The sequence below is a fragment of the Sinohyriopsis cumingii genome, unplaced genomic scaffold, assembly GCF_028554795.1.
Source record: "Sinohyriopsis cumingii isolate HCF-2022 unplaced genomic scaffold, ASM2855479v2 utg001196l, whole genome shotgun sequence".
NCBI classification, from domain to species: Eukaryota; Metazoa; Mollusca; class Bivalvia; order Unionida; family Unionidae; genus Sinohyriopsis; species Sinohyriopsis cumingii.
The window spans coordinates 298,292-316,176 of NW_028315971.1; the positions used below are offsets into that span (position 1 = coordinate 298,292).

At 35.5% G+C, this 17,885-nt stretch overlaps 1 protein-coding gene across 1 annotated transcript in view; it reads right to left on the reverse strand.

Moving 5' to 3' along the window:
• The window catches only part of LOC149772723 (uncharacterized), a 58,988-nt gene extending 46,306 nt beyond the window's left edge, over nt 1-12,682 (reverse strand). Inside the window, exon 1 of the mRNA XM_089947436.1 lies at nt 12,605-12,682. Within this exon, the coding sequence (XP_089803562.1) occupies nt 12,605-12,682 (78 nt within the window). The remainder of the gene's footprint in view (nt 1-12,604) is intronic.
• Between the last annotated feature and the right edge of the window lie 5,203 nt (nt 12,683-17,885).

Here is a 17,885-nt window from a genome sequence, read left to right on the forward strand (position 1 = left end):
CAAGTGAATATGCATTAGTTAAACCATTTTCACGTTCACGTGCATGGAGAGAGAGAGAGAGACAGAGAGAGAGAGAGAGAGATGATTTTTTGTAGATTCATTTCTATAATATAAATCATTGAGTACAAAAATATAGTTTGATTAGTAGATGACTAAAGATGTAAAATGTTATATATATATATATATATATATATATATATATATATATATATATATATATATATATATATATAACCAACACAATTATTCATAGAGTAATTTCAAATGTTTTCTAATTTAAAAAGAAGTATTTCAGAGTAACATAACATCTTTTCTTATTAAAAACACGCGTATTGCAGTGTAATTCACCATGGGACAGGAGGTGCCATTAGGATTTTAGGCTCTGTGAGAGCATATCATAACATTTTGCACAATCTGATTAAAATCAGATCTCCGATATCCTACAGGAATATCTGACAGCGACCGCTTATGGGTCATGTTCTGGTAACCTACGCTATCACCATCATCGCTAATTTTATTATCCAATCAGCTGAAGTCTTATATCTTCGCTTTTGGAGAATAAACAATGTGGATGAGGAGCAGGACCGTGTACCGAACGATATGATTCACTTTCAGACATTTGAAAGCTGCATTTCCATCGGCTTTATTCAAAGGTCACCCGAACATGACCCTTAAGAGGTCGTCATCAGATCTTCACGTTGGACAGTTGAAATCGGATAATGCAAAGCTCTTAGTTCTTTCCAACAAAGAAATCAGTTTCACAAAAAGATACTCAGATTTAGAAACAAATATTGAGAAGTTGACAATGTCATATGTACTTGTTCTCTAATAATATTAATTTTGAAGTTATTACATGTCAGTCATATAATAAGTCCATTACAGTGTCTGTATGTCTTCATAAGCGTAAAACTGGCTGAAATCCTCACATTCTATTTCACTCACTTTAATTAGTCCATTCACGAATTTTGTGTTCCACGAATTAATAAATAAACGAATTTAAAGCCGATATACTCCCAAGGAATTGTAAGATTATCATTTACTTCAGTCTATTTTGGAATTCCCAAATATACAAATAGCTGAGCACAGTCGTGGAAAACTAACGAACCTAAATGTTTTAACAACAATGTATGTAAATACACACAACTGTACCTCTAGGCTCAATCTTGAATTTGCTGATTAATTCATAGTGTTCTATGTAATTTATGTTACAGAATGACATTATTAATCAATCCATTGTGTAATATGGTGAGTTTGAACTGCGATGGCGAGGTATTAATCACGTGACAGTGACGTGGCAAATACACAGTCGTATTTCCAAAGCAACCCATGTTTGAATGACCGAAGTCAGATCTAATTGGCTACTTTATACTGATAAAACAGCCGATTTTCCACCATTGGAGCACCGGTTGTTCGAAATTGCCACTACACTCATTCTTGAGAAGGAATGTCTTCCTATTTCATCCAAACCTTTGCCATGGCACGAACGAAACAAACTGCACGAAATTTAACAGGATTTTGAATATAGAATTAAAACATTGGAAACGTTTTGTAAACTATGTGATGAAGAAATTTGAAGAAAAATGCAAAACTACAAATAATACATAGACACTAACCTTAAGAAGAGAATTGAACTGTGAACTGTGCTCACGAGCTATACGAAGACAAACAAAAATGGTCGCAGCGCATAATGAAAATAAAGAGAGATAGATAAATATTTTAATATAAGGAGAATAGAGACAGAGGAAGGCACACAAGAAACATACACGTCAGGAGTACCTTTAGAAAGAAGACTCCCACTATATTTTTTTAAATTACCACAGAAGTCCCACACCGGGCTCGATTTTGTAGGGAGTGAAATTAGTGACAGAGAGAGGTAAGGCTCCGAGCCCACAGTCAGCAATGCCGACAGTTAAATTATTGAGAACACAAAAGGTGAAATTCAAAAGAATAACAATTTAATACAATTCAATATTCAAGTGATAATAATTTCCCAATAACTCTTCTACCTCTCGACCAAGTGACTGCCTATTGCATCCTTTGGTTTATAGTGTGATATCTCTTTTCCACCTGTCCTTGTTTTCTACTCATCAGTATCTCTCCTATCCTGCCAACTTCTTCTCTCCTTCAGACTTCCCTCCTAACTCATTCTCCTAGACTGCTCCTTCTCCAATTCCTCCTCCTCGACTCATTTTTCTCCTCCTCATTGACTCTGCTCCCCGACTAGCCTCCAATTCACAATCGGCTTCTCCACTAGTCTCTATTCCGTCTCTCTCCTAGAGACTCGGGACTAAACCACACCGGATGTCTGTCCCCCAAATGCTTCCAGTGAAAACACAAGGACGTTAGCATATTTCCTTGACCATCTCATCTCACACTAAACCAACAAAATCAATCTTCAGATAAAGACTATCATATTTTTCTGTCACCCATTCGTGCACATCGAAATACGCATACACTCTTGTATGGTAAACAACGTCGTAGTAAAAGCACGGTATCAACTACTTATCATACAGACATCAATAAATTTCGTTACATAAGTATATATGTTCTTAATTTCATTATACTGAACAATAACACAGCAATCAGACGCATTTCTTTACATTACGCTCCCACAAGTGTACACAAATATTCAAATATCCATTGAATAAATGCATTAGTTTACTACGAAGTAACCAAATGGCCAATTACAATATTAACCACGAGCTAGCAATCTACATAATTCTTTACATAATCATAGCTCATTTCTCGAATACGCAAGTATATTAAACACTACAAAGATAATTCTACGTACTAATGATTCTAGTAATGAAGTATACATACTGACCTTACTTAAATTTTCAATGCTGTAATATTCTGCAACAATCGAGCAAATAACTCACTGACCTTTACGAGGCTCTGCCTTTCCTTAGAATTTCCTAAGTTTTCTCGCCAATTTACGAGTGGCTTTCCCGGAGTTATTGCTTTAACTTTCCAGCACGATGTTTCACAAGTACTGAAGTTTCCGGTCTAAATTACACAATTAAATTCGGATTGAAATGGTGACCACACCCTCTCTCAATTCCGATTGGATATAGATTCTACCCTGTTCTATTCAACTTAGCAGACAATGCTCCGGCCGTCTGTCAACGTGGTGAGATTTACAACGCCAATAAGGGTCGTTTGTTCTTGAACAAACCTTTCAACGTCCACATGTGATTTTTGACACCCAACAAAGCTGGCTCTCGTAACAATTACAAACATGACCACTATAGTCGCGGGGTGTAACATATATAAATGGCTTCTAACCAGTTCCTTTGTTCTTGACTTACGTAATCGCGGGCAGGCAACGTGACACAGCCGATATTGCCACTAGAAGAACTATTAAACGTTCAGAAACCAGCACCAATATTAAGAAAAAGAAGAAGAAAAAAATATGGAGAACTACTATTGGCAGACATACCACTAGAAATACCTCTGCAAGCAACTGTAGAAATATTGGAAAGGAAATGTAATGTAAAGGTGACAAAAGGAAGAATGGGCACCCATTCATTTATCCCAGTCTTAAATGATTAAGAATATTGGAGATCGAGAAGACAAAACTACGGAAAACTACGGGAAATAAAACGAGCTTTTCTTTTACACGGATTTTTTAACAAAATCATGGTGCGAGGGCTGTATCAACCACTTAAAATGCAACAGATGTGGAAATACTGGGCACACTCCACACAAATGCCCAAAGAACCAAGAAGAGACTCGAGAAGAGACACAACAAACAGGACAAAAGCAACACACACAAAAACCCACAAGAAAAACAGAAACAGAAATAATATATCAAACTAATAGAGCACCAACATCAACAGGATCAGCAATATAATAGACAGGAAGAGCAAAAACAAAAACATAAACAAAACGAACAATAAAATGAGAACAAAATTCAGCAACAAAGAGTAAAGAAAACAAGACAGGAAGAAAACAAGACGAAATGAATAAAAATGACCAACAAGAAAGAAAAGAAATAGCAAGAAAACCAAAAAACAGCAAGACTAACAACAGAAGCATCAACAGAAACAGCGACAACAAGACGAATTAACTGAAAAAAAGTGGAACACGAAACTGAGACCAACTTCAGCACCAAGAACAACAAAAAAGAACAAAAACAACATCAAAGGAAGTATCACAAACGAGAGCAGAGAAAACATCAGGAATGACAATAACAGATGAACAAGAGAAAGGATTGGAAGGGGAAAAAATTAGAAGGAGACAGAGAAGAGAAGAGGAACAAAATAGACGGAAACCTACCCACTATGATGAATGCTTAGAATTAAAAAAAAGGACAAATTAACTTGATAAATAAAATAACTTAAACAAAATAAATATAATATACAAAAAATAAAAATAAAAATTAAGATATAATAATAATGAGACAAAATACATACCAAGAGGAGAATCATCTAACTTAAAACCATCAGGCAACTATAACAGTAAGACGGGGTCTCCCTTAACTGGTCTGAAAAGTTAAACAAGGGAGAGTACCCTAAAAAGATTAGAAAAATTACTATTAGCGATAGGGTTGTGGTATTACGCACGAATTTCCAAGCTGTCAACCATCCGACTTGATACGTAAATATGCTGTACAGATCTGCGAAAGGTACTATCAACCGACTTTAACCGAAGAACCTCTAGAAAGACCGGTCTCAAAACGACCAATATTTGCACTGATGTGATGCGGACAAGTTTGTCTGCAGGAATAAGTTAGATTAGATTTAAAATCACCGTGCACACCAATACCGGTGTCTGAGAGAGACGGGTGTCTAAGAGAGAGAGAGAGAGAGAGAGAGAGAGAGAGAGAGAGAGAGAGAAAAGAGAGAGAGAGAGAGAGAGGCGGCACTGTGGTAAAGTCTTGAAAGACAGATTCGCTATGTGTATTTTACTATGGAGTGTGAAAGAACTGAGAAAGTAAGTCTGCATTCTTTAGGGTTTCTTTTGCATGAGCATCCGTACTTAAGCTGATCGATATTAAAGACTTATCTTAAAAAAGGCTATTTAGCGAAGAATTACTTGTTAAGGTGTGGCTGTTCAATTTCCGAGAGAGAGAGAGAGAGAGAGAGAGAGAGGCTGGCATCAGCTATCTAGGTTGTTACTGCTACAACCAGGTTGAATTTCTTAGCGACTGAATTCTTTTTCCAATTGCTGTGGATTTTTGCGCATGTATGTGTGCGTGTGTGTGCTATTGTGTTGACATATAATTCAGATATGTTAATTATGAAAGTAGTGGTGCTTTCGTGTCCATCAGAGAGAGAGAGAGAGAGAGAGAGAGAGAGAGAGTGTATATATATGTATTAGTTATATTGACCTACACTAAAGCGTTTGCACGACCTGTTTGAAAGGATGTTCTATATTTTAACCAGCACCCATATGGCGGAATCTATTTATGTGTAAAACAAGGAAGATGCATCAATATCCAGCTGTATCTAAGCCAGCAATATTTTTAGTTTCTTGAAAATTAGTTTTCCTCTCGAACCCCTTCCAAAAAATACGCATACGTTGTGTAGATGAGCATGTAAAGATTTTTTATCTATACTACAAAAAATCCATAGTCCGTTTTTTTGTGCTCCTTCCCTGTATGACACAAAACAGGCCAGATCAATTACTTCTGAAATAGGTTGTAATTAAGTTGAGAATATAACATTATCATAATTGAACTTCCATTTTGTTAAACCAAGGCTAAGTAGTACGATGGAAAGTATATAGCTATCGCTATGTAGTCTGTCAGTTTGTAAATAATTTCGTTTCCGTGGCATAACTTTCATCCTTTTCAAAGCATTCAGCTTAGTAGACATGTCAAGCGAAGTTGTTAAATATGCTGATGAATCTTAGAAATTTCCCAAATTATATACAGTTAAATTTGTTATTTTAGCAGCTTGTAGCTTAAGTAGTACACCCTACCGTCCACTTACCTATATATATATATATATATATATATATATATATATATATATATATATATATATATATATATATATATATATATATATATATATATATATATATATAGTTATGTATATTTGATTTAATTATATCTGATCTAATATACATTTATTTCAATTTAATTGTTTGTCAGTTTTAAATTTTATTTTTTTTTTTCATTACATGCTATTGTAATGTAAATTTATTCACTAGAGATGTTACCTTTTTCAGAAAATAGTTTGAATCTGACTGTTCGTTTTGTAAACACCAGGTGTTGATCTAGATCCTGACCTTGATTCAAAATTAGTAGCAACCACGTAAGTTCTATTTTTATTTTAAAATGACTGGTAAACAACTTTTAAAAAAGATGTTATTTCTTAGAACGTTTTAGTGAAATCGGAAAGCTTTTTCTAAAAAGTCATCAAAAGTGGAAATCTTTCGTTCAAATCCTACCCAGGAACAATTGAATCTTTTCAAAAAAGATGAATTGATTCAACTTGCCAGAAAATACGATCATTCTGAGGTAAAGGCTTCCTTAACGAAACAGGAAATAAGAAATATTTTGGTTCAGTATTTAGTAGAAAAGAATGTTTTGGATAAAATTGCTCTGGTTTAGATCAGCATGTCTGTATCAGACTCTGGCATACCAGTGAAGGAATTAGAATTAAAGTACAAGATGGGATTCGAGTTGAGGAAACTGGAGATTCAGAAAGAAGAAAAACAAATGCAGTTACAATATGAAAAAAAGGAGAGAGAGAGATACAGGAAAGAGAGAAATAAATATATATTAGATAAGATATAATTATATCAAATATACATAACACTTTCCCCCACAAAGAAAAAGAAAGATTTATACATAAAGCTTTCATTTTACCACAGACTAATTATACATGTGGTTAAAACAAATCATATAAATTACACACATTGTACATGAAATAATACATTGTTATACACGGCAAAGTGCGTCTGTTATTAAATTATATTTTCCCTTGATGTGCCTGATGTCAAGATTATATTCATGTAACAACAAACTCTTTGTAGTCTTTGATTTTTATTTTTCATCTTGCCGATGAAAGTAATGGGGTTGTGGTCACTAAACACAATAATCGAAGAAGGAGCTGAACTAAGGTAAACTTCAAAATGTTGTAATGACAATATCTCAGCCAAACATTCCTTCTCGATTGTTGAATAATTGCTTTGGTGCTTATTTATTTTCTTAGAAAAATAGCACACTGAATGATCAATACCATTTTTCTCTTCCTGTTTCAAAACTGCTCCAACCCCAAGATCACTTGCATCAACAGACAATTTAAATGATTGGCTGAAATTTGGAGCTGTAAGAACTGGCACGCTTTTAAGTATGGCTTTCAACTTATCAAAAGCCTCTTGACATTTTTCAGTCCAAAGGAACTTGTTTTTCTTACTCAATACATTTGTCATGGGTTAAGCAGTTATATAAAAATTGGAACAAAATTTTCGATAGTATCCGGTTATACCCAAAATTCGCATCAGTTGAATTTTATTTACAGGCACGGGAAATTCACAGATAGCCTTGACCTTAGCATCTATAGGTTTAACTTGTCCATGTCCCACGATGTGTCCTAGAAAAGTTACACTAGCAAAGCAGAACTCACTTTTAGATAAACTAATTTTCAAACATGCATCAGTGAGTCTGTCAAAGAATATCCGGATTGTTGCTAAATGTTATTTTCAGGTGTCGTTGTAGATGATGACAGCATCAATGTAAGCATCACAATTGTCAAGACCAGAGGTAATCATATTCATGAGATGTTGATATGTACTTGGCGACACTTCCATCCCAAATGGCATTACTTTATATTGGTAAAGTCCATCTGGAGTCACGAATGCCGAAATTTCCTTTGCCCTTTCCGTTAGAAGAATTTGCCAAAATCCTATCAGGTCGAATTTTGTAACACACTTGGCATTCAAGATCTTATCAATACAGTCATCGATTCTTGGTAATGGGAATGAATATGTTTTTGTGACACTATTCACCCTCCTATAATCAGTACACATACGGAAGTTTTATCTGGTTTTGGAACAAGTATGCATGGTGAACTCCAATCACTTTTACTGGGCCCTATAAAATCTTTCTCCAGCAAATATTGAATTTCTTTTTTCAAGTATTCCTATTTGAGAGGGTTCATCCTGAACGGGTGTTCTTTCACAGGTTTGGAATTTACAATTTCAACGTCATGGAAAATGTTGTTCGTTCTTGTATGAACAGCTGGAAATAAGTGCTCATATTCACTTAATAACTGTTAAGCTCATTTCTTTCTTGCTCTTGAAAATGTGAACGTTTCTGGTCCAGATCTTACATAATTTCTGAATTTCGAAGATTTGTCACTCAAACATCAGTAGAATCCGATGATATTCCTTCACTTAAATCCTCACCGAGTGGGACAGCACTTTATCATGGCTTGTTTTGATATCCAACCTGCGCACGAGTGTTACTACAATATTCAGCAGATGCAGGAACCCTTTGACACCGTAAATGTTTCATTATATTTTAAACTGCTTGAAGGAAGTTACGATTTAGTCAAAAATATAGCTTGTGTGCAATCCATTTTCATTTGGTTATGTTTACGCAACACGTGTGCTGGAAATCAACCTCATTTGTCATTTATTATCTAATTACCCTGTAAGCTTACCATTTACATTCTCCGTATATATAACTTTCATATATGTTCACCATGTCATCGTTGTTGTTTTGTACTTCAACCGTTTGTATGTAAGAAACCTTTTTTTTATCATATAACAACTTTTGTGGCCCTTTATAGCAATACAGTGCTGATGCTCCGTAAAAATCTACCATCAGTGAGTGGGTCAATCAGCCTTCTATAACACCTAGTATGGTCCATAGTGAAATCTACCAGTCATCTATTAAATTGATTGCCCATGGCGTAAAGTGAAAAGGGTCTATTGAATACTGTGAAAAGTATGATTGGTTTATAGGTACAGTCTGTGTCCAATACGATTAATCAATCTCTGGTCAAACAGATCTACGAGGACTCATGTTGAAGCAAAATATTGAACAATCACAATGTGTAACAAAATCGAAAAAAAAAAATAGACACATGCTCCTATAGACGTGTTCTTTGAACTGCATTATAACAACTATATTTTTAAATCTCCGTTTCTCGGGGTAGAGTCGTTCCAAAAGCGTGAGCAGGCATAATTATATAATTTGACAAATCGAAAACTGTTAAGTCATGCGTCTATTTGCTGTAATATCTTTCAACCGTACTATGAATGGCTGTACAATTTTAATGTACAGTAGGGCATTGAATTATTGTTTGACAGTGACATTTGTCCTTATTATTGACTTTTGATGAAGACTGTCATTCTATATCAATGCAATTTTTGGAATTTGGTATCAAGTTACGCACTAAATATGGGACTTCAATCACTTTCTTCTTAATTTCGTAACGGATCACTATATGATATGTGTTTATCATGAATTGAGTAACAACTTTATTTTAACTGCAATTGTCGTTTATGAACATTTCTTTTCGTGATTTTGCGTCAAATGAAACGTACTGTATGTATTTCCAAATTGTGCCCGCTCTGTTCAACACTAACTGCCAGGCTGCTTATTGTTAGCTTTGATGTGAACAGTGTGCAATTCTGATATCGCAGGCCTCAGATGACGATTTTTTGGGTATATAGTCCCTACATTTGTTTGACAGTACTTAACTCGCCATTGTGTCCAAATCCTAATAAATCATACGTTAATCTAAACTATCTTCAAAGATGAGCTTAGGGTGAAGTTCTTTTCATAGGTTAACCAACTTTTCTTGAGAAGTCTGGACTGTAAACAAAACAACGTGCAGTGGATCACAGACTTCACTTCATGACCAACAACAATGCCTCATTATTCACTGTGCACTGTTGCATAAATACACACATACACACAAATAAATGATAATGCTCATATTCTAATAAATATATAAGTTTCTTTAAATCGGTACCAAGGATGCCTAAATCTAATGCATGAGTCACCACCAAAATAAGAGAAAAACTACTTAAAAAATAAACTGCGGCTACATTCTTAGGTACTGAACAGGACGTAATAACTTGACCTGAGTCCAGCATCCGTACTTTCTGATACCCAAAGATATCACAACTGTTTTTAAAGGGATGAATAGCTGCAACGGTCAGGCGTTTTTGCGGCTAAACAGTAATTCTCTTGGACTGCTTACCTATGAAATGGATAGCAATGCGTACTTGACAGCGAGATGAGCACAGTCAATGGGACAGCTATCGAGGCAGGATTTATTTACTACTGAGTAGGATCCAGTTTTTCTTAAAGGCACTTAAATGAGAATGGGTACCACAATACAAACTATGAAACTACTATTTTTCAAATTTTGCTGGCAGATTCTGAATCTTTCGTGAAAGGTAAGTCTTCATGATTAATCCTTGGTAGAGACACATGTCAAACATACTCACCAACCACAGAAAGAAATAATTTTACCTACATTTAAATACGAAATAGATGCAAGCACAACACTGGTACTTTAGAAGCAAAGGAAAGAGAGGACTAGCTTTTTCCTCTTCATTCACGCTTAAGATTTGATGTTAAGAAAACTTGCTTTTTATGGTCACTCTTAAGAATGAACCAACTAAAAAAGGGTAGGGCGTTCGCTTTCATACCCTCACCGACTGAAAACATATTACATAGTTTTCTATTTTCTTTGTGGGGGTGCCACCAAGCCATCAATGCTAGTAGATGCTATCAGATATTATCATGCAGTGACAGATACGAATTCTACTAGAAAACTGTATTGTGACATTGACAAGATATTAAACTGGTGGATATGGATTCTCTTTTTCTAAGTGAAAATTCTTCTATTCATTTTGTATAGTTGGATATTTCAGAGATTAGAATTACATTAAGTACTGCACACCATATGAATGTCCTTATTGTTGTTCTATGTATCTTTGAGAAACATGCAAAGTGATAAAAATAATCTTTAAATATTGATTCTGTTTTTATTTTGAATTACTTTGACAGATAACATCTATAGTGAATTGAAATCGTTACAATTGGACAAATTAGTCTCATCAAAGTTGCCTCCCTTACAATATTATTAAATACTACATGCCTATTGCCTAACGATTATGTTTATTGGCGAATATATTACATTTGGTAATGATATTAATCTTGATGTTAAAAAGAGTAACAAGTAAAATACTGCCATGGGGCACACCCTTCTCTTGCTTGTACATAACACGAAGAGTGTATAACACTTGTACCTTGAATTACCCATTTGAAAGAAAGTTCAAACAAAAAGTGGGTAAAAGTCCATTTAGACCCCGATGATGCAGACCATTCATTTTTCCATACTTAATTGTTGTATCATAGAATTTTCTAATCCGAAGAGAGCAGCTTATAATTGTTCTTTCTTGATACAAGCATCGCGAATAAACATTTCAAGTCGAAGCAGATGATCATTGGTGTTACAGCCATATCAGAAGCCATTTTGGAAAGGAGATATTAAATTGTTTGTTTCCAGATACCATGCAAGTATTTGTTTCATCTTTTTACACACGCAGCTCGTCAAGGCAATGGGACTGTAGTTGGTAGGATCTATGCTATCCTTACCTGGTTTGGGAACAGGTATTACCATAGCATCTTTCCAAATTTGTATATATTACATGTGGTCTATAAATCATTGAAAAGCTCCAAAATAGCTAATAGTGATGGTTCCGGTAAGTATTTTAAAAAATGGTAATTTATTTCGTCGGGTACGGCAGATGTATCATGGGCCTTGTTCAAAGCTTCCATAAGCTCCTAAAGTGAAAACGGTTGATTATAACATTCCGAATCACTTGATGTGACATTTAAGTGAATCTTATCTTTTTGTCTTTTCGGCTTTCGAAAATCTGCTGATTAAGTATATGCAGATGAATTTTTCTGATAAAAGTATCAACAAATATATACTATATCATGCTTGGGGGTGAAATATTTATTGTTTAATCTGAGACGTCGGAAAGAGTTGGTTTTTCACTAACCATTTATTTTGCGGATAGTATACCGTACATTCATTATAGAGAAAAAAGATATTAAAGTAGAAACGTATTTTTCCATAATGCTCTTTTATAGTCTTTAATTGTGTGGCGAGCCGAATATGCGATACATACTTAAATTTTCGGGCGCATGACGGTTGATAAATTTCCTCCATGCTTCTTGGCGTTGTCTAGTGGCTTCCTTACAGTCTTTAGTGAACCATGGTTTATGGATTTTTTTTTAGGGTTAGGTGAGGACTTAAGAACGGATTCTTCGCCAATCAACAGCAAAATAATTTAAACTGCTGAACAGGATCAATGACGTTTAAAAAGGTATCTATGTTAGGTCTAGTTTTGCGAAATGTTTCAAACTTGTCCCAGTCTACCTTTTCAAATTCCTGTGTGGAATTGGCTCATGACTGGTAGAGTTAATGTTCTTTAGATAGATTTGAAATTGGTCACAGCTGTGAAAGTTATCAGCAACCTTCCAATCATGATCCAAAAGCATAGAAGGAGAATAAATTGTCAGATCTATGCTCGTGTAAAAGCCATTCCCCGATGTAAATATGTTTGTGATTTGGTGTTCTACAGACACAAATCCTTTTCTGGAAATGAAATCTTCTACCTTTTTGCCTCTGGCATTTATGTACTTCGACGCCCTTAAATGTTTTTGACATTGAAATTTCCGAATAGTATTCCTCATTTTGAATTAAAAGTAGAAATGGCGTCGTAATTAGGTTAGACCTCTCGCGGGGAAAATCTTCTATCAGGAGAGGAGTAAGGAGCTAAAATTTTGGTTCGTATGTCTGGAGCCGCTTTGAGTACACGGAGATTTTTCTTCTGCATCATGTCCTCAAAGTCACCAAACCTGTCATGCAGGTTTAAAGGGCCATCAGATCCCTTTTGTTGCCCGACTGGGTTCTGTTTCTGTTTTTATTCGATGATTTTGGTATTGGGGAATTATTGATTGTTTGTTTGTTGTGAAAGGACCAGAAGAAGAGCTTTCGGTCAAAGTCCATGTTAGTCGTTTGTGTGCTAATTTTGCATCAAAATGCCTTCTTGAATATGAAAGGTTTTGAGAGACTCGCATAAGACAAGTTGGCAGCTTTTCCACCATAGAATTATAAAATATAATGCTCGTATACTAGTAACTTTACTGTCTATAGATACTCAAAATTTCTTTGCCAGGGACTGTGCTAGAATTTGTACATGATTATGTCGCAAATAACATATTTAAAACCTAATTAGTCTAAAATTAACATCCATAAAATAGTTAATTATGTATGAATCCATGCACATGCCTTCCCGCGTACATCACGTATGTATGTATGTATGTATGTATGTATGTATGTATGTGTGTGTATGTATGTACGTACGTACTTACGTACGTATGTATGTGATTACGTTGATTACTGGCTTCGTGAATAATAGGAAAGATTAATATATCGACGGATGAATGGTGTCATGCATTGATGTGATGGATGTATGGATGGATTTGTGGGATGATGGATGTATGGATGGATGGAACGGTGGGTATACGGATGGATGGGTCAAACGGACGGATGATAGTCATATCGACGGATGGAACGGTGGGCATATGGATGGATGGGTCAAACGGACGGATGATGGTCATATCGATGGATGGAACTGTGGGCATACGGATGGATGGGTTAAACGGACGGATGATGGTCATATCGATGGATGGAACGGTGGGCATATGGATGGAAGGGTCAAACGGACGGATGATGGTCATGTCGATGAATGGAACGGTGGACATATGGATGGAAGGGTCAAACGGACAGATGATGGTCATATCGATGGATGGAACGGTGGGCATATGGATGGATGGGTCAAACGGACGGATGATGGTCATATCGATGGATGGAACGGTGGGCATATGGATGGATGGATCAAACGGATGGATGATGGTCATATCGATGGATGGAACGGTGGGCATATGGATGGAAGGGCCAAACGGACGGATGATGGTCATATCGATGAATGGAACCGTGGGTATATGGATGGGTCAAACGGACGGATGATGGTCATATCGATGGATGGAACGGTGGGCGTATGGATGGATGGGTCAAACGGGCGGATGATGGTCATATCGATGGATGGAACGGTGGGCATATGGATGGATGGGTCAAACGGACGGATGATGGTCATATAGATGGATGGAAAGGTGGGCATATGGATGGATGGGTCAAACGGACGGATGATGGTCATATCGATGAATGGAACCGTGGGTATATGGATAGATGGGTCAAACGGACGGATGATGGTCATATCGATGGATGGAACGGCGGGCATATGGATGGATGGGTCAAACGGACGGATGATGGTCATATCGATGAAGCCAATATGCTTATCTGCAGAAGAGTATAAAGTAATATCAACAATTATACCTCATCTCCACGTAGCTCTTACATGTCTCCCGTAGTCATCGTAACCATTATTAAGCAGGCAAAATTGAGACTAAAGTATTTTGGCAATGAAATGTAGGCCACTATTCTAACTATGGCCTTTTTGCATTTCTTTACCTTTACATTTGAACTTTTAATCATTTTACATGAAATGAATGACCATTTAATTCTTATACCCATTCACATGTACAATACATAGTTAACGCGTTGAGTCTAACCAGTTATAATATATAATGTATACTCATAAGTATGGAATATATATATATCAGTAAAAAACGTAATTATTCCTACCTCCAACTTTACCAGTAAGAAGGGGTTTTCTGAAATGACTTGAATGCATATATGTATAGCTTGGACGAATCTATGCGGTTATAACGACAAATAAATAATCCACATTAGTAAAGAATAAAATATAGGCCACGGTGACCTCATTGGCTGTTTGGGTGTGTCAGTGACAGAAATACATCAAATTATCAAGTTTTAAGATTGGAACACATACAGTGCCAATACAGTAACTTTGAACACACAATTTCAACAAAGTCACTGAAGCATGACTGATATCTTTGACAATGTGAAATCCTTCTATGTTGCAAGTGGAAAATTAAAAAATCGTATGTTTAACGATTTCTAATACGACCAGATTCACATAATCTGCACCAGATGAATTCACCAGTAACCATAATCGCCAGGCAATGGGCATATAACGGGATTATAGATGAATAAGGGAGGCAACTTGTGGTGGCACTAACTTTTGACGGTCTCAAAACGATTTGAACTGAATATATACGTTTTCATTGAAAGTATTACAAAATTCAATCAGAAAAAAAAAATATTTGAAGATTCATTATGTACCTCAGTTTGAACGTTTCTCCTCAACATGTAAAACAGCAATAAAGAAAATTATGACATGGTTTAAATAGTAGTTACTTACAGAAGTAACGATTGAAAGTACAGAACGAAATATAGAGGACTGAGTAATAATCACAAGCTTATTTGAATCTCTCTCCTCATTAACAATACTATTTACGTATATAATGCGGCTTATGTGATTAATGAAGGAAATAATATTGCAAACAATGATACACACACAATACTGTTATAACGCCCAACAGCAACTAATAACTGTTCATAGCAGAAATATTTTACTGTATACCTGGGAATCAGCATGTGAAAAAAGGAAAAATAAAGTTTAAAAACGCTGGCACTGATGGAGTGGGGAGTAAATAAATGACTTTTCACTTCAGCTTTGGTAGAATATATGTACAATAAGCAAATATGTACCAGAGATATAGCAGCTTAAATAATTCTCTTAGTTGTAATTTTTCACTCATGGAGCTCCTTCAAAATCTCCTCCTAGACCGTAACGGATTGCATTAATAACGAAATTATATCTATAACATGCGGCAATATTCCTATTGTTCGGTTTCTGAGAATAAAAGATTTTAACGAGGGGTGTTTCGAATCTCCGTAGAGAGATGATTGCATTCTGCAACAGACTTTGGTAAAAAAAAATGAACGGTGGTATATGTTTTTCCTGGAGAAGGGCGTTTGTAGGTTTGTTCAATAAAGTCATTTTCTATTACTTACACTCTAGACAGTTGGCAGGATTACGGCACGCATGTGTACATTTTCAAAAAGGTATCGTTCTTTGTTTGTAGCGCCTAGTTGAAAGTCTTTCCCATTTTTTCTCCTACCAAATTGTAGCATATGATAGATTTTGTTGCACCACAAATGATTCTACCTGCTTCAGATTTTATTTTTCATTCTGGGTGCAGTTATCCCAGATAATATCACCATACTCCAAAAGAAGTCTTTTGATTTTATATCAAGTTTAAAATTTAAATGTTGTAGTATGTCTAACCTTTTCGATCCTTTTGTCGTTGTTTCCTGTAAGTGAACATGCCAACATAAAGATTTTTTAAATTTAGACCCAAGAGTTTATTAGAAGTGACATTCTTAATAACGTGTCAGTCATTGAAACTAAATTGACGATAACTTTTTGGATTATTGACTGTAAAATAACTGTCCAAGTGCTTAAAGATACATTTTTCCAATGTTTTGCCCAAGCAGCTTAGTAGAAAAATAGGTTGGTAATTTGAACAACATTTTTGTCCCCTTTTTCTGAAAAGGAGTAACGTTATCACCTTTCCATGCTTTTGAAAAGTATGAAGATCGGAAAAAATTATTTAATATTTCCAATAAGTATCGCGATAATATGCGAGTGCCATCTTTAAGTAACTTAAGCTGAATTTGTCATTACCCCTGCCTAGCTCTTGATGAAATTTCTAAGTTCTATGTCATTTTTATGCTAATGAGAATATTATTAAAGCAAATATCAGGAGGAAGTGTGTAAGGCAGGGTAGAAGAGGTGTCATCTAACAGATTATTCAGAAGAAAAACTACATTGATAAAACAAGCTTGCTTTATCAAAACTATAGTAAAACTATTGGTTATGTATCAGAAATGGATACTTTCGTTTACTAGTTTGTTTCAGAAATGTGTTGGATATATTCCACCAGACAAATATTAACTTCTTGGGGTTTATTAGTTAAGTTTGGTACTTCGTATGGCACTTATAAATCGGCATTTCTTTGATTTGACACAGTGTAAAGCCATCAGTGGACTCTTTTCCGTTGCCAAATTAATGTTCTTTATGTTTTATTTTTCATTCTTGGAGGAAAGAAGTTTTATTCTTTCATAGGGAATAGCAGAATGCGCCAGCTCTAATATATTGCGAGAGATCTTACACACCAGTTCATATATCGAAATATTAAAAAATTTCCCCAAATATCTCTATACAACAAGTCTATGTGCGATTTGTAATTAGTTGCTTGATACGTTTCGTTTGAAGCTATATTGCCAAATACTCATAAAGTTTGGGGAACAATATACATGATTATCATCACTAAAAGAAAAAAGGTCTCCACGACCTCATTTTCATAACAATTTAGTGTGTTACTCTTATTTTTCATATAGTCGGTACACTTTACATATATGAAGCGCAATTTCATGTTTGTGATATAGCAACGTGTTAATTATCACTTTCTGCGATTCTGATTCGTCCAAATAAGCCAATGAAATTCTTGCGCAGTATTATCTTTACTGCTTGCCTGCGGTCGCGGGAAATTTCTGTAACTTTTTATCTTTACTCCTAAATACTAACATTTTGGCGGCCATTTTTTTTTCTCGAATCGACTGCCCAAAGGGAATTGTGGAAAAAAGGTCACGTCTGTCCGAATATGGCACATTTACACCCACTCCCAGGGCCTAGTTTCGCCATGAATAGCATATCATGCAATGAAAAATGGCGTAAAAACGAAACGACAAGAACAACATCAGCAACAATAAGAGCAACTAAAACTAAGGGCATTGTTCAGTTGATAGCGGGAGTGCGGGTAGGAAGGCTCTGTATACCTGTAACATGGAGTCCACCCTATACGCAAGCGTGGTTAAATTTCAACTTATATACTTTATTCACAG